Here is an 18,639-nt window from a genome sequence, read left to right on the forward strand (position 1 = left end):
GCTAAAACCTCAGACACTTTAGGAAATTGGATGGTATTACAAAACAGGTTTGCAGTATAAGCTCAACAATTCCATGGAGAAGTACACAGACAGAATTCTGTCATTTCTCACTATGTTTTTCACCTTTCTTCAAATACACACAAAAATAGCCATTAATTCCTATATAAAGTGATCGCAAAAAGGACATATAGTGCTAGCACTTACAATTGCTTTATTTGCATGTATGTTATGGGAGCAATAATACCTCCAATCCTAATGTAAGTTAAGAGATATTTGGAGATAATTTGCGGGCAGGGCTTTATACGAACATTATATGAGCTTTGTGATAGCTTTTTTTTAGATTTCCCAATTTGCCTTACATTAATGCAGCTGTACTCTGGATTAGCTTGCACAGTGGCGTACTGGTTGTCAAACACCTCAGTGAAGTGAATATTAAGATAACTTTACTCTTGGAAATTTAATTCAGAGTTCAGAAGCAGAGTTATTCTTAAATAAAGGCAACTGACCAATATTTTTTTGGTCAGATTGACCAAAGAAATCAGTCTTCAGTATAAATCAATAGAAGTTCACAATACATTTATATGTTTTAAAATTCAGACTTTCTTTCAATCCTCTCTGTTACCCATGCTAAGAACCACAATTAACAATTTGAAAAACTTCACATACATTCATTTCTTACTTAAGATAATACATAAGAAATGCATATATATTGAGAATCCGGGGGGGACGACCTATGGCAACATGAGAAAGCTCTCTAAAGCCAATGGTTACAAACCTAAAACATTACTGGGGAGTTAAGCCCAAGACACTAAAACCTACTGAGTAAACACATATAGGATTGTGCCATGAACACAAATTGTTCTTTACAGTAAACTGTCAGAATTGAACTACATTATCAAAATGTAAGCAGACGTGATCATTATAATTCTTTATAAGCATGCATGCATGCATTTCAAAACAATTTGCTTACACAACATTAAGACAACCAACCACAATGGAAGACTGGTAGCAATATATTGTTTGGCTATACCAATTCTTATGAAAAGCACAACTAGAAAGTTAAAGAAAGGAACTATGGGCTAAGTACACCAGGAAAGACTGAATAGGTTTACTTTTACATTCAAGCCAAAAAATAAGTTGGTGGTGTAGGTCATTTAAAAATCCTTTATTTGATCAGGACTCCGCATATGATACTTCCAGCTACCATTCCTCTGAAAGCTCAGTTTGCTAATTAATGAAAAACAATATATTAAATGAATTTAGGAACTCCCTGCTCCTCCATTCACCATCCTAATTATTATATCTAATAATATAGATATAATGTGAAAAAACAGGTGGGGGGAATGGGTTTTAATTCCATTTTAATCAGGAAGATAAACCAAAAGAATTGGTGTTAATTTAAACAGAAACACTCCCCCCCCCAGGGTTTCCCATCTCTTAAAGAGAATAAAATTCCCCATGTCATATAAATGGCACATTAAACACCCCATCAGCTATAAATAAATAAATAAACAAAACAAAACTGGGTATCACATATTGGAAAGCTTCTAGAGAAAAAAAAAGGTTCTGTAGTATTTCCCTTCAGTCCCTTTTCCAATAGTGATGAGGCTGCACAAAAGGAAAGCTACAAAAGCTATTGTGTCTCTTTCTAGATGTTTTCACTCAAAAGGCATGACTAGGCAAATAAAGTGTAACAGAAATACTATCAGCAGGGCATACATGTAATTTAGGGAGTCAATGGCTTGAGAAAACAACCTCCATGGCTTCGTCCTTCAGTACATATGCAATTTTAAATGCTACCTTGCAATCGTTCCATTTCTGACCCCTACCCAACTCTCTTCTAAATTATTCAGCTTTTTTTGTGCAGCCAAGCAAGTCAGAAATCACAGGATGTGCAAAACAAGTCCCAAAAGCCCTTATAACTTGAAAATTACTCCAGGCATTGTTTTAGCATGCAAGCACTGAACAATAAATAGCTGTATCTACAACAAGTAACAATTTAGAAGCAGGACAGTCATAATTAATAAATATAAGAAGAAATAAATTGCATGTATGTAGGGAAGAAGAGTCATTCTTTTTCACAGAGACACTGGGGGAATTTATTTTTTTAATAATTGAGCTGCTGCTCCCTAAGAAAGTAATTCAGAGCCACAACTCAGCTCACCAATCGACACCGATGCTCCTGGCACTGCCTAGGACAAAGCTTAGCGCCCTGGGCAGAGCTGCATCTTCACTCACAAAGAGATATATCTTGCTGAACCAGGCCTTGTCCGCTTCTTTTGCAGCTGCTGTTGACACTTCAAATTGTTACAAAGGGAAGTGACAACCATTTCAAATTTTCCACACAAAAAGCAAAGTCCATGAAAATTGAGGGTTGTGCTGTGTTATGCAGCTCTGAAAAGTTCATCCCCCCCCCCTTACCTCCCCTCCCCTTTGAAAGAATTATTAAACTTGACATTAATCCACAATTACTAACACAAGGACCCGACCATGGGTTCATTCATTCATAATTAAACCATGTGCTGATATACCAAAAACAATATTCCCACTCCCATTCCTTCATTTCCAACTTTTAAGAATTTAGAAGGTGCAGAGGATCTTCTTCAAATTCAAAAAAGAAATGTCTTCATCAAAACCACTTCTCCACAGTTGGTTCCAAGGTTTATTCAGCATTATGATGCAATAAACTAGAGAAAAACAAACAAACATTGTAAACGTTTTGGTGAAACAATATGAAGTTTATACGTGTTTTAAAGGTCTATAAAACAGACGCCTGTTCATTATGTATCTTAAATATTAGATGCTGTAACCTCACTGATCATATGTTATTCCTCTATAATGTAACTAGCAACTCTTTGGTTTAATAACATTAATAACTTGGCAGAGAGAGAGAGAACAATGCCTGAATGTAATAAATCAATCCTGCAAATGAAGAGACAGTTGATTGTTAAGGGGAAAAATAATATAATGCAACATCTCTGTCATAAAGTTGGCTGGCATAGTAGCAGGAACAGCCATTTTGGTCGTGGGCCAAATCCAAGTAGCAAAGAAACAGAAGGAAAGGCAGCTTGTTGGAGAAAAGAATCACCGATCAATGCCTTATTAACCATGGAGGATCCTGAATAGAACGGATTCAGAATATGAAAAGCAGACATATTAATCCCCTTATTTAAAACATTTCTGCTATTCATTATGGCAGAACTCTCTTTTGTGGGGCTTTGTCCTGTAACAATGCAGTACGCTTCGCTGCCTCCCCATAGAAGCGTTTCCTATATGTCAATTATTCAGTGCAAAATATTAGCTTTGGATGCCAGTGTTTGGCTTCTGTACTCCCACCTTCTCACTCCATTATTATGCTCAGAGCCGGTTTTCAAACCAGGCACCATGCTGGTTTTCAAAGTAGCAATTAATAGCTCTGCCAGAACATATGAAGCAAAGTTTGATGGGATTTCCACAGTGCAATTGTAAAAATTTGCTGGTTAACTTGGTGCGACTGATTGGAAGGTTCATGTACTTCACAGCTTAAAAGCACTGGGCAGGATCACAGAAGGGAGGGGTGTGTGTGTGTGTGTGTGTGTGTGTGTGTGTGTGTGTGTGTGTGTAATTTACAAAATACTATAGACACAATTTTCAATCTCTTACATATTAAAAACTAAGATCACTTTCACTGAAGGACAATCAGCTACATACTCCTGAGATGAACATGAAGCATATTGTATTTTAAATTGCAAAGCAGCTTTATGATTTTTTTTAACTTTTTTTCTTAACCCTTAACACAAAAAAGTATTTTGTGTTTGTATGTGGCTCCTGCTGCTCTATCACTGGGAAGAAAGGGCCGGAAGAAAAATGCTTCCGATTGGGGCACAATCAGAGGAATTTTCTTCTGGTCCTCTCTTCCCACTGATAAGAGCAGCAGGAGCCACACACACCCCAAAATTTTTGTCACTGGGTATAGTGCAAACTACAGGTTGGTTACATTTACTCAGTTATACTAACGAATTGCCCAAGTAAAACAGTTTGGGAGGAGTAAGTTTACACTGAGGGTAAACTATTGTTTGATTATCCTGGAAAAATAGTCTTTTATATACAGACATATTGAAAGGAATAACAGGATAATCTTTCATTATCAGATGTAAAGAAGTTTGATATTTGAAACATATAAAAGAACCCATATCAAACTTTAATATATAAAACATTAAATATTAGTGCTGATATTGGGGTGGGGGGTTGATTAGATAAGAGTTTCAGGTACTTTGCTGTTTACTAGAAGAAAAACTATTTCTCTGGAAATGTACCTAAATCCAGTCTAGACCAAAAGAACTGAACAATGCCTCAATGTCTTTGGATCAAGTTTTGACTGAGGAAAAACATTTCATGAGTTTATAAGAGAGTAAAAATATGCAAGGCAGCTATTTTTTAGAATTAGGATTGCAGTTCTGCAATTATACTGATGCAGGTGTTTGCATTTTGATGATTAGGGGACTGGAGACTAAAACATACAATGAATGGTTGCGGGAACTGGGCTTGGCTAGTCTAGTAAAGAGAAGGACCAGGGGAGACATGATAGAGGTCTTCCAATATTTGAGGGGCTGCCACAGAGAGGAAGGAGTCAACCTATTTTCTAAAGTGCCTGTGGGCCAGACAAGGAATAATGGATGGAAACTGAACAAGGAGAGATTAAACCTGGAAATAAGGAGAAACTTTCTGACATGATCAACCAATGGAACAGCTTGCTCTCGGAAGTTGTGGGAGCGCCATCACTTGAGACTTTCAATAAGAGATTGGACTGCCATTTGTCAGAAATGGTGTAGGGTCTCCCGCTTGGGCAGGGGGGGTTGGACTAGATGACCTACAAGGTCCCTTCCAACTCTGATTATCTGTTATCTGAATTAATTTACAATATACTATGTGGGCGTCTTCATTTTCTTTACAAAAAAAACTTCTAATTTTATTTCAAGGGCTACTTAGTTCTTTTTAATCTTGACAAGGAAAGTTTAACTTCACAAGTAAAGATTAATGCCAATCCAGTTGAAATATTCACAATTGAATTTATGAATACATTAAAAACTAAATGATTGGATAAATTATAGGCAAGGTCTACTTAAACTAAAATCCCCAAATATTCATACCCAAGCATATATACTGCTAGTTAATATATGGCTTGAAGTTTTGAAGTCCTTTTAAGTTTTTTTTCCTCAAACACAATTAGCAATTAATACAAATGGACTGCACGCATTCTAGCAAAGCAAAATTTGCATCTGAGCCCAGCATGCTAACTCAGAAACATGCCCTGCTGAACTTCCTTTCCTTACTAAAGGCCATAAACCTCTTGCAATTCTGGAAGAATAAAAAAGGGCAGGCTTTAGCTGGCCACTTTTTAAATAAAAGCATATATTGCAAGGAAGGTTTACTGATATTTTCAAAATGAAAAATCAGAAGGCAAATCAATAATAATAATAATAATAATAATAATAGAAATGTAGCAAAAAGAAATAGAGCTATCTGCATGAGCTAGTTCAAATAGTTTATAAGCAGAAACCATTCCATTAAAATCACCAACACTGCACCTAACCACATCAGGTGCACATCTGGACTACTGCACTAAACTTTCAGATTGAATTTATGGGCTTTGATACATCCCAAGTTATAAACCAATAATTACTTAAGCTAACTGGTATGTCTTTTAAACATAAGGTCAGAATGATTCACCATCACACACAATAATTCTCTTTTCTAACTCTACCCCACCCTGGGGAAGCAGATTCTTATTTCTTCAGTAATTAATAGTCCCAATTCCATAAAGTCCAGGATATAATCTTATAGTATTTCATATAAAGTGTCATTTCAAAATATAAATAGACAGTTTACATTGTTGCCCCTATGCACATCAGAACTAGCAATGATTTTGCTTGCTCCAATCATTATATATACACACACACACACAAAAATAGTATATAAGTGTTTCTGTGTGAGTGTAATCAGTTCCACTAATCACTCGTACATTAATTATACTGATCTATTATTTCCATTTAAACAGTAAAGTGTGGATAACTCTTAAAAGAATGGGATACAACTGAACAAAAACTATAATTTTAACTAAGTAGATTTTCTCCTAGATGGCATTTTGTCAAAATCATTTGCAAGTGGGGGAATATGTCTATGTGAACAACCTATAATTACCTTTAAGAACAATCTTACATAAATATGCCTATGAATTAATAATCATGGATAGATAACAGAAATTACTAATAGGTATTCTTGAGCATGACCAATTCGTGCACTATTTAACTGGGGGTAATCAGGATAATTCTCATATATGAACAAAGTATCTTATGAAACAGATCTTATATTTATTCATGTACTGGTTGAATCCTACTATCTTTTTTGCTTGCTGTTTATTCAAATGAATCTCTGCAGTTTATATTTGTAAAAAAAAGTGAACCTAGCCACTTATATTTTCAATAAGCAATTTCTCACCTGTATAGGCACACATGCAGTTATTAAGAAGGGAGATGTTTCCATGTGCTCACAAATGCAGTTGGGATTAGTGAATAGGGCACTGTGGTTATGCTGTTCCACATATCAAGCGTGGGGTCGTAACAATCTAATGTTTTGCATCTCTGGATTCCAAAGTAGCCTCCCACAACATATAATTTGTTTCCAGATGCAACAGCATGGCAACTCATTCTCTTAGCTGTCACATCTCCCACTTTAGTCCACTGGTAGGTTTCACTGTTGAATTTATAAGCTGAACAAGCAGAGAATTCAGTATCTCCACCCATAATAAAAATTTGGTTACCGAGAACAGCTGCAGCTGTGTATCGCCATGGCTGAGGACAAGTGGCTGGTACAGTCCACCTGTTTTCACTCAGGTCATAACATTGTACTTTTGGAAGCTTATCATGACTGACACTGGTACCACCAAAAGCAAAGAGTTTTAACTTTGCACTGACTACAGCAGCATTGCTTACTCCTTCTCGAAGTGGGGCAACCATTGTCCATTTGTTAGTCACAGGATCATACTCTTCTACTTGTTTTAAGGATACTGAAGGAGAGGCTGGAAGACAACCAGTGGCTGCTGTGTGACCTCCTACAACATATAGACAGTGTTTGAGTTCAGCAGAACCATGACCAAAGCGAGCAACTAGCATTGGAGCTGCTTTGGACCATTCTTCATGAAGTGTATCATACACCCAAACATCTTTAGAGACTCCATTTTCAGATCCTCGACCACCAGTAATATAGACTTTACAGCCAATTGCACATGCACTGAATTCTTTCCTTGGACTTGGGATGTCAGCTTTTGGAATGATCTCCTTTGCTTTTTGGTCAACAAGATATAATTTGTCACACATAAAAGTCTGGCCTCCCAGAAGAAATAAGGCATGCCCAGTTTTTCGAGGTCTAGCACATAAACTAGTGACTACACCATCATTCTGCAGAATCTTCAATTTGCACCTGATTGCTTCTTCTACAATCTCTTTACTTTCCCTTTGCTTGGTGATGAGCTCTTCAGTAGCCACATTTTCCATTAGATATATGGCTGGTAAAAGAGCCAGTCTCACAGTCTGCAATAATTCTGGAAGATCACAGTGGCGTTTATTTAGATCATAGTTAATCCAGTTCATGGCAGACTCATATACTAAACGTTCGTCTTCAGTCTCTAATTCTTCACTAGAAAGCAGCTGAACAACCATGTCTTTTGGAAGCTGGAGAAAATCTTCACTTTTACTGATGGTCTGGAAGTTGCTAAGGCACATCCTCCAAGAGAGCTCATAAAGTTTGGTACATTGGTGAGCATCCGACAGTAGAAGCATGCCAAGACAATTAGTATGATGAAGGTTCTTCTCTAAGAATTCTGCACAAGCATCTCTAATGTCTTGGAATTCCAACATATCACCTGCCTCCAAAAGGGACTCTGCATTTTCTTCATTGATGATGACCCTTGAAGAGTACGCATAGTCCAGGAGAAGTTCTAGAACCTCTGGATGGATGGAATTGTGGAAGTCGACTTCACTGGCTTGGCTTTCTTTAAGACCGCCACTGAACATGGCTTCAAAATATCGGCTACAGGCAGCTAGAACAGCTCTATGACACGGGAATGACTTGTTCCCAGCATGGAGAAGTACATCTGTAAATAAACGCTGTTGACGCAGCAGATTCAGATGAGTGAGGACACTATCAGCATATGAAGATTTGTGAAATAAATATATGTTTATAGAGCCAGTGCTGGCTCTAGACTTCCGATTCTCGTGCATGCTGACTGACATTTTCTTCCACACCTAAATGTTAAAAAAATAAATATGATTAAGAAGTCTCAAAATACAATATAGAATGTTTTAAAAGCAAGTTATCTATACACATCTACTGGGAAGTCTATCCATTGACTACAGAGTTTATTTCCAAGATTTAAAATTGTGGAATTTTTTTTAACACAGCTGCAAAACACAAGAATATGCTAAGAAACATCAAACAGGAGCAGAGGATATCCAATCCTCTGCCTGTTTTTCCTACTATGTATTTCTTAACTGGCATAGTCTAAAAATAATTGCTCAAGACAGCAGGATTATCTTGGCAAACCAGACCTCCCACTTTCATAACGATATAAGTGGCAGTTTCAGAATGGGTGAAAAAAAAAGACAGGTCTGATTTTCTTCCCACACCTTTCCAGCATACAGCAGCTGATTTAATAATTATGCACTGACACACACATTTAAAAACATGCTTCTGCCTTGACTCATAGTCGGATAAGCAACAAGGACGTTACAGTAAGGAATACTTCAAGGAACACAGGCATCCACAAATTAACCTTATTAAGATTACATTCTGATAAAATCAATTCCTCCCACAGCATGAAAATATGTAAAAAGTTAGACACAAATAGATCATTCCCAGCATATTTTACTTTAATTACTATAATGTTACCAGTAGATTTTTACCTCAAAGCTACATATCTCTCCAGCAACAGATACTTTAAGGTGGCACACATGTGATTTAATTATATGCTGAAAGAGTTTCTCAGCCTAGTATATTCCAGATTTCTTTATTCCCACCAATTTAGCAAAAGACCAAAAATTATGAAAGGAACAAGCTGACTTGAAAACATAAATCCTATTGTAAATAGGAACTTCCACCAATGCTGGGGGAGGAAAGGAAAATCCCCCAAATCTCAATATGCTTAAACTATACAGGATCAAAGTTTTCTCAAAGTAAGAACATTCAGTGGAAAACAGAATTTAAAAGTACTACAAAGGCGCCAGGGTTAGAATAAGACACAATTTCTGAACTAATCATTAGGTTCTGTTAAGCCACCACTGACAATACCTTGATTCATATTAACATATTAATACTAAATGAAAAGGAAGTAACATTCTGGTTTGGAATGTTGTGTGAACCTAACCATTTTGCTGGAGCAAAATTTCAATTCTGCCAGTGAAAACAGCCCTGAGCATTTATAACACCACTCTCCTGCTGATATTGAGAGAATCTGCCAACAAGTGTTGCTTACTTTCCAGCTATGCCATCCCCAAAGAATTAAGATTCAACAAAAAAATCTCCTTTCTATCCCCTTCCAGGTATGGTCATCCATCCTGTTTCAATAAGATGTCTCCAACATATTGAAGGAGCCATTGTGTGTGTGTGTGTGTGTTCAGAGGTTATACTGACTGCAATCCCAATGATTTGATAAGGCAATGATTCAACCTATGACAAGATACTTGCAAATTGTAATTTTTGGTCTTATAATTACACATTCAAGAATGTTGTCCTAATTTGAAAAAAACAAGTAATGTGCAAGGAATGGCAAGTAGATGATCAGGGAAGACAATATGCTATTGACTCTGATGGAGAACTCTTTCATTCACAACAGAATCAGAAGTCCCCTGGAGATGTTCCTACCAGCTGCACAGGTCCAACCTGTTCAGGTGTCATAGAAACCGCTACTGCCCATAGAAAAAGACTATCTCCACAGCTAAGGAAGGAGTGAAGAAAGACAAAAATATAATCTGACATGACCTCCATAAAGCTTTCCCATAAGACTACCTGTCACCAGACCAGAAAAAGTCAACAGAACTTAGCAAAAGGAGGCTGAACTACTCATTAAGCTGCTATTTAGTTATGAGTCAGATACGACATCTGAGAGGACTTGGTCAGGACTTAGAAATGGGTAACAGACTATAAGCTCCGGACAGAAAGCATGTGCTCAATTCAATACAACGTCTCACTTCCTTCAGGGAAAAGATGAGCAAGTAGGGAAAGTGAGAATTCAGGAATGAGTGGATCCTATGAGTAGTTCAGGATCCTAATGTTGCCTATGATTCCTCAAAATTTTCCTGTTTAGTATTACTTTGTAACAGCACCCTTCCCTAATATTTTGTCACTTGTAAAGGTGCTGCCACTGCTAAGTATGTGTAGAAATTGCTAAGAGATTAGAAGTTTTGCAGTTTGATTCTAATATTTATTCAAAACCAAGTAATACAAGTTGGGGAAATAAGTTGTACTTTTTTGTGGCCACTACTTATCATTTTCATGCTTTTAATACATCAGCTGTCGAGAGCTACAGTTTAAGAGGTGGGCGGCTATATAAATTACATAAATGAAAAATCAAACTTTTATATGAGATGATATCTGTAACAATTAAGCATCAATTGTTATACACACTATGATACACTTTGATAGCCAATTATTCTCATTTTTGACTTGTTGATCATTTAATTACTACCATAAAGGATTTTTCTTTTCTTTAAAAAGAAATTTCCTTTTAAAAAATAATTTGTATTTTTGGAGGAAAACATGGTTGTTTCAATACCTGCTACACCTACTCAAAAGAAATGGTTAAAAGATAAATATACCCATCACTGGGTATGTTTGTTAATTTGTTAAGGAGACCATAATTGTAACTGTATTTCACACTTATTACAACTGGAATGCAAAATGCACATGACCACTAGATAGCAGCAAAGAAGTATTGTAGCTGTTTGTTGCCAGCTAATGGTTACTACGAATTTCAACATCACAGCTATGATATGGATGTTGTACCAAATTAAAATCTTAAAATAATTTCCTATGAATTAAAAGATTCTTCTGATTAAGCTAGCTTTCACTAATCTACCTTCTTTATATATATGAACTGAAACACCTACAATTCCCTAATAGCATGGGAATGTATAGTCCTAGATCATTTATGGAGAAGAACCTCAAACACATGAATTGCTTAAATTCAACTATGTTATTCCCATTTTTAAAACACTTTTAAATAACCCTATCCCCCACACACTTTTCAGATTTATTTGTTTGTTTTGCAAATTATACAAATCCAAGCATATCTTCTGTTAGAATAAGGCTGCAAATTCAGAAATATTAATGCCTAAGTGATGTTTTATTGTTTGCATTCTTCTAATAACACAAGATGAAAATATACTCTAACACTGATATATCGCTAGTTATGTGGTAATTTCTTCTAAGATCTATATGTTTCCTAATATAATATGTGCTTAGGCAATTTTGTCTTAAATGGCTCAAAAAGATTACTGTAATAAATATTGAAGATTTTTAACAATACAATTTATTGATTGTCTCCCATGTGGTTCTATGCTAATACATTCTTTATGTAAGCTCCCTATTATCCAGACCTTTCTGGGTCACACAACCTATCAAATACAGTCCATTCTAAACTTTCTGTTATCATTGCAAACTGTCTAAGTATGGACTACATGGTCTGAATAGCCACTTCCAGTTCTATAATTCTAAGCCATAAATAGTTCTACCAAGTTATTTACAACACCAAACAAACCATCAAGTAAAGGCAATGCCATTCGGATAATTTATCTTATAAAACTTAAATTGTGTATCTAAAATATATTGAAATTAACAGTTCAGACATATACATGATTTAAATAAACCTCAAACAACTAGGTAGAATTTGTTCACAGGCAAAGCTACATTAGAAAGTAAGTTTAGTGGAGTGGTTAAGGCATCAGGTTAGAAATTGAGAGACTGTGAGTTCTAGTTCCAATTTAGGCATAAAGCCAGCTGAATTGCTTTGGGTTAGTCACTCCCTCTCAGTCCTAGGAAGGAGGCAATGGCAAACTACTCCTGAAAAATATTTCCAAGGAAACTGCAGGGTTTTGTCCAGACAGACTCTGAAAATCAGACAGGATTAAACAGAAGGGGGGGGAAAGGGTACATAAGGATTGAAGTGTGAATTATTGTGTATTATGAATTCTTTGGAACAAATACGGAACTGATGGATCCTGCTATTAATATGTTTTCCTCACACATCTTAGTTTAGAAGAAATGATTTTGTGAGACGAACTTTATTCTCAATCTGTGTTTTATCCTCAATCTGTTTCCAATATTAATCTATCAAAAGATTTCCAGCATTGATTCTCAAATAGCACAAGGCTATTACTACCCTTCATTATTTGTTGTTCAACCTCTGGAATTACAAACTGTCTCCATTGAATTTGGAGCTTTACTTTGTTCCCAAACCAAATTGATAGTGTGGTCAAGTCAATGGAAATAATTAAAGAACTGACTACAATCATTATTTCTTTGTGCAAAGAGAGACATAAAAACACATTACTGGAAAGTTATTTTCCACTATTCTGAATTTGGATAGCTCTTCTAAAAATTATTCAAGGACATGGACGCACGGGTTAAGTAAGCACATTCAAGCTTGCAAATTTTATAGCTTTCATTATCTTAAAAATCTTTTAGCAGCTAATCCAGTATCTACATGGTATCTTTTAAATAATTTTCTGTTTTTCAATGCAGCAATATGCCAATATGAGAAAACAGCCAAAGAAGCAAATCTTCTACTTCCTTTGTGTAATGGCTCAGACTTCAAAAGAGCTACAAGAGGGGTGGGCTCAGCAAATAGTGATAAGCTTATCATATTATACCACACATATCATTAGGTAAAGAATCTGCTCTGTTGTTTATTTTGCTAATTTTGGTATGCAGCGATCTCTTTTCCTTTGCTATAATTAATGGATTTCTATTCACTAGAAACAGTTGAATGAGCAGTAAGTCCACCGGTTTAAAAAGAAAAGAAAGTTAGTATCTTCTGATATCACTCGTTTCTTTCATTCCATAACTTCATACAGGTGTAAACAATCCTCTCCGAGTTTTATTTTTAAGCTGGTGAAACTTAAGCTTCCATTTTTTCCCCCGATTTTAGAAGAGATGGGAATAAAATGTGTGTTTTGAAGGAAGAGTTTCCCATCATGTTTCAATACATTTTGTTTTAAATTCCGAGGACCAAATGGTGGTGGAAGCTAAAGCTAGAGGTAAACCGGGCATAGCTGGGACCCCACTTCTTCCCTACTTCTCGCGCACCTTCTGCAAAGACGCGGAAGAGCAGCGAACCACGTGCGCCCCTCTTCAGCAAAATACAAAAGCTCCCTCAACGGCTGCCTCCCGCTTCCCCCTCTTCGCTTTGAAGTGGAGGAGGGTGGGGGGGGGGAACAGGCAGGCAGCCCTGGGAAAGGAAGGAAGCAAGCAGCACACCCTCTGACCCTCCTCCTTCCTGTAGGGCGGAAAGGAACAAATGCGTCCTGCCTGGAGGTGCACCGACCCAGTCCTCTAAGCGCAAAGCATTAGAGAGGCTAAGGTCGACCCGAGTTCAGGAAATCAAAAGCTAACTTAGAAGTTGCACCTTCTGACCCCGCACCCTTTTTTTTTTCCTAACAGAGAATAGTTTCGGTGCTCCCTCAGCGTTAAAACTCCTCGCAGGGTGTCCAAACCGCCTCTCTGGGACCCATTAAGGGACCCCTGGACCGAAAACAAAATCGCTTTCGGGTCTCCCGCTGCAGCCCCTCTCCTCAGGAATACAATAAATCGCGCTGAATTCAGCAGCGATTCCTTCGGAGTGAACCATGGCGAGCTGTGGCTAGACTCAGTCTGCAGACGAGGCAGCGTCTTCTCTTCTTCCATCATCACCATCCCTCCGGCAAAGACCCACAACCGGCGCTCACCGAGCCGGGTTAGGCTCTCCCCCCACCCACGGCCGCCTAGGCGCGAACCTGTTCCCGCGGCAACAGGTCGGCGCGCGAGGGTCTCACTTACAGCCGCCGCTTCCTCGGATCCTGCCTCCTGGGAGCCGCGCAAGTTCACGGCATGGGGAGCCAAGCTCTGTCCTTCGTCGCGCACGTTCCAGCCGGCGCCTCTCCCTGGTAGTTCGTCTCGCGTGGAGAGACCGAGAGCGCCCACCTTCCCCTCCGGGAGACCAGAAGCGCAGCGCGGTCCTTGCTCGGCGGCTGTCCCGGTTGTCTCCACACGCTTGTACGAAGGAGAGCGACGGCGGTGGCGCTGCTGCTGCTGCTGCTGCAAAGAAGGCGGGGAGAGGCCGAGGAGGAGGGGCGCCGCTCCTCCTGTGGCCTCGGCGAGTGCGAGGCAGAGAGTATATGGGCCTGCTGGAGGGGGAGGGCCCGAAATGCAAAGAGTGAATGACACGCGGGAGGCGGGGAGAAAGACGGGCGGGGACTGGCTCGGCTGCTGAAAGAGTCCCTGGACGTCGCCCGGGAATCACCCGGGGGAGAGGAAGAGAGAGAGAAAAGGTGTGGGCGGGAATGTGGATGAGGTGCTTCCTTTCATGTCGCTCGGAAGCGGCGTTGATGTGAAGGAACATCCCCCGGCTCTGAGTTTTTACACCGGCCATGCACGTCCCGCAGATTTCTGTGTGGGAGACGTCCGGACAGAAGGGCCCAGGTTCTTTTTCGTGCAGAAGAGCCTGTTTTGCAGTTAAGAACGCAGGCATTGTTGGACCGCATTCCTCGACAGGGTGCCTTTCAGAGGCATTAAAGTGCATTCTGGCTGGGAAGTGATGGTAGTTGCAGTCCAACACACAGTTGCAGAATCTTACAGAAGGATAGTGAAAAGCTGTACACAGACGCACACTCCCCCTACTTTATGCTTCCTATTAAACGAAATGAACACACAGCCCAGGCATTATCTTATTCTTACTTCTAGTTAGGTTCCATACCAAAGGGAAAAATACAATAAAAATAAAAAAATAACTTCCTTAGTAAGGTAATCCCAACTCTGGAATTAAGCACCCAGTGAATTCAACTGAGAATAGATAATATAGTTTCTCTGTGAATTTAACAGAATATAAAAAATAGGAATGTAGACTACAACTCCAGCCACTTCTAAGCATGCAACATACCTCAGCTATAGGAACTGGAAATTTCCTACTCTTGTTCTTGAACAAAATGATTATTCAGTCCTCATCAGGTTCCATATTCATAAAAGAACATTAGAGAAAATTTAACAAATAGTGCCTTGAAGGGGCCCATATTATGTCAGGTTAAACTATGTTTTCTTTAACCATGTTTTAATAGGCCGTAATCAAGTTCACATGGAAGGTTACGCCACAACCATGGAGACCAATGACATGATTTTACTGGAATAGGATGTCTGAAAGTTTTATATCTGATTATTATTTTCTATAAGGTTGTGATGGAGTTCTAAATGCAAAATGGATGCTTTAAACAGATACAACTGATACATAATTCAATTATTTTTCTATAATATATAGGTGGCTATAAACTGTATAAAACTGACAACTTGGGTTTATACAACATTTAAAGCTCAAACACACATCATTATAATTATTGTTTTCATAATAAATAGTTTAATACTACTTGCTAGTATTAAATACACACACACATCCATACACATGATCATACATATGTCCAATTAACAAGATTAGAGCACAGTGTGAACCCAATCGTTGGGTAAACTATGAGTTATAGCTTTGCAAGTTGTATGTGCTAGGTGTGTTTAGCATATGGCATTTATAGAGATCATGCAATCATTGATATACAAATTTAGTTTAAAGTATTACATGTGCTAGGTGCTTCTGCTTTATTCACTGACCAGTAATTATAATAACCAAGATAACTGGGTGAACTCAGGCATAGAGAAGAATAAGTAAGATGATCAAGGGATAGATGTATTTTTGTGCATTTACCTTATATTATTAGCATATTGTATCACATTTCAAACTTCTAAAAGAATCATTGATCAAAGTAATTGAGGTCTTTTAGATGACAGGTGATCCAGGACTTTTGCTAATAGGTGAATGTACTTAGTGGATTATCAGTAATTTAGACATGTTTGAAGGAGATTTTATCAGTCTTTCCAACCTTCGTACCAAATTAGCACATGGGAGTTTTTAATACATCTTTCAAGCCATACTTTTGCTAAGCAGAAATCAGTTCAAATGCAGTCATATTAGCCCATTAGCAATCTACAACCTAAATAGTTTGCAAGAAAGCTGTTGCTTTATACTCCATGGTTGACCAAACACTGTTAAAATACTTAAGATTCAGATACCTTGAATGCAGATGCTCTCTCATGTCTGCTGGGAGGTGGTGATTCACCTAGAGTTTAAAAATAGCCCTAAGGAAGCAAAATGAGACTGTCTAAATTTCTCCCAAGAGGAAGTTCATAATTTCACTTGGCTTGTTGGCAAGACTTTTCTTTCCTTACAGAGAAAAAAAAAACCTTACAAGATCATAAAACTAGAGGAGAAAATAATATCTATGACCTCTAATTTCTCTCTTTTTTCCAGTTACAATTTAAAATACAACAAAACACCACAGCAAGGATCAACTAGGAGATCCAGAGACTCAGTATATTTGGGGGGTAGGTGAAAGAATTATTATAATTAGTAAAATAGAATAAATAAGTTAACTGACCCAGATATTAAAACAAATGACAAAAGATGGAGAAGGAAAGAGAGACATTAAACTGTTACAGAGCCTGCACACTTTTAAAAAATCATGAATATGGAAATTAATATTAATACATGCCTCCATTGATGTACTCAAATTTACTTCAGTTGCCATGGTAATAAATAATCTCAAATCAATCTCAGTTATGGATCTGGCTGCTGGGTATACTATAATAGTAGGAACCAGAATATTATCAAAATCTCTGGATGTTCCTTTGTTATTCAACTTAAATTAGACCATGTTTGTGGCTTTCCAGAGAGAGTGATGAAAATCCAGTCCCTAATTTAGATAGTGCTGCTTAGTACAGATGTCTTCAGTTTAGCACCATAAATATTCCCATTTTTTTAAATGGTTGGATTTGTAAAAGAATAATCATCAGTGTTCTTTTGCATAGGACATTTGAAGGAGTGCCAAAAAAACAACCCCCTATTTAGAATTTTCTTTGTTTGAAGGTCTGTATAGTTTTATTAAAGAAAAAGAGTCATAAGAATTAAGACTGCGGGCTTCAAAACTACACATAAACAGTTGGTACTTCTATTGAGCAGGAACATACATTGCCTCTTTAATTTAGAGAAGCGTAATAAAGAATTGCACTAAAAAGCCATTTTTAAAAGCAAGATTTGTCCTTGTACATCAAAATGTACTGAAGAAAACAAACATAAATAAAACCCATATGTGTTCTTAATATAACTTTTTTCAAATTACTTAAGAATACTTTTATATTTCATTTTAAAATGTAATGTATTAAAATCAAATTTATTTCTGTAAGATCACTCCATGGTACTACATATTGTTTGTGTCACTGCATTTATCAGCGTTACTCAAATGAAGCTGAATATTATTGGTTGTTTATTTTCATTTCCTTTTGCTTTCCAATATATCCACTGGTAATACTGCAGCTATTGAAAATGTTTAGGGAAGTTCTGAGTATATTATGTATCTTTATCTTTCAAAAATTTTCTTTAAAGCTAGACGTTTCTCATTTTCATATAGAATGGCACATAGACATATAGAATGGCACAGACATTGCAATTCTTAGGAGAAGCAAACTAATTAGTTCTCATCTTTGTAACAAAACACACCAAAGTAATACAGCATGACATAGCTCCTGTTTTCAGTACCACTGAGTAGATACATTCTCAGCTTTTTGTTAAATTCAAATATTTTAACAATGTTAAGAGGAAAAATTAAATAACTTTAATATAAAATTTACATAAACTGCAATCTTTGTCCCTTTAAGGTTTGTATGCAAGATTGGGAGAGATGCATAGAGAGTATGAGACTTACAGTAGAACCTCTGGTCACGACCATAATTTGTTCTACAACTTTGGTGATTTCTTCATCTTCTAATGATTTGTCTCTCGGAATTTCTGGGTTGGGGGTCATGCTTGATCACCACCCGTGTATGTATTCATGACCAGATTCAAAAATTTTGTGAATTTTTGGGTTGGAACCCAAATTGGTTGTGGTCAGAAGCGTTCATGACCAGAGGTTCTATTGTATGTTGCAATACTATAACATTCTTACATCTTTTTGACTCCTTGGTCCCCACCTCCAGGAATGCCATGAACTGTTTCCATGCCCTGGTTGTGATTGAATTTACTTTAGATTCATTTTATTTATAGTGCGAACATTGAAAGTCTATGTAATGGATACTTCCAGGTATGCAAACATTCTAAAGCTTCTTCTAGATAAACTTATAACTGATTTGAAGTCTAATCGACTCTGCCTCTAGTAGGTAAAACTTATAGAGTAGGAGAATTTCTGGAAGGTTTATTGTATTTTTTGTTCATTCGTTTCACTACAAGCATTACCTAGATATGGATAAGAAATGAAAGGAAACATAAGTCCTCCACCTGTAAATTGTGGTGTCAAATTCGCAATAAGCAAGGAATCAAAC

General features: G+C 37.4%; 1 protein-coding gene across 1 annotated transcript; it reads right to left on the reverse strand.

Annotated features, from left to right (window-relative positions):
* Positions 1-2,098: 2,098 nt before the first annotated feature.
* On the reverse strand, positions 2,099-14,419 carry ENC1 (ectodermal-neural cortex 1). Its single transcript, XM_026718052.2, has 3 exons — positions 14,068-14,419; positions 6,478-8,282; positions 2,099-2,687 (listed from the first exon to the last, which is right to left on the reverse strand). The coding sequence occupies exon 2, from the start codon at positions 8,268-8,270 to the stop codon at positions 6,501-6,503; it is 1,770 nt and encodes a 589-aa protein (XP_026573837.1). The 5' UTR covers positions 8,271-8,282; positions 14,068-14,419; the 3' UTR covers positions 2,099-2,687; positions 6,478-6,500.
* Positions 14,420-18,639: the final 4,220 nt, after the last annotated feature.

Source organism: Pseudonaja textilis, chromosome 2, assembly GCF_049901715.1.
Source record: "Pseudonaja textilis isolate UNSWEBS1 chromosome 2, rPseTex1.2, whole genome shotgun sequence".
Classification (NCBI taxonomy): Eukaryota; Metazoa; Chordata; class Lepidosauria; order Squamata; family Elapidae; genus Pseudonaja; species Pseudonaja textilis.

Bases quoted from the DNA above. Each gene is read 5' to 3' on its own strand.
- ENC1 (XM_026718052.2), bottom strand. From the start codon at position 8,270: ATGTCAGTCAGCATGCACGAGAATCGGAAGTCTAGAGCCAGCACTGGC.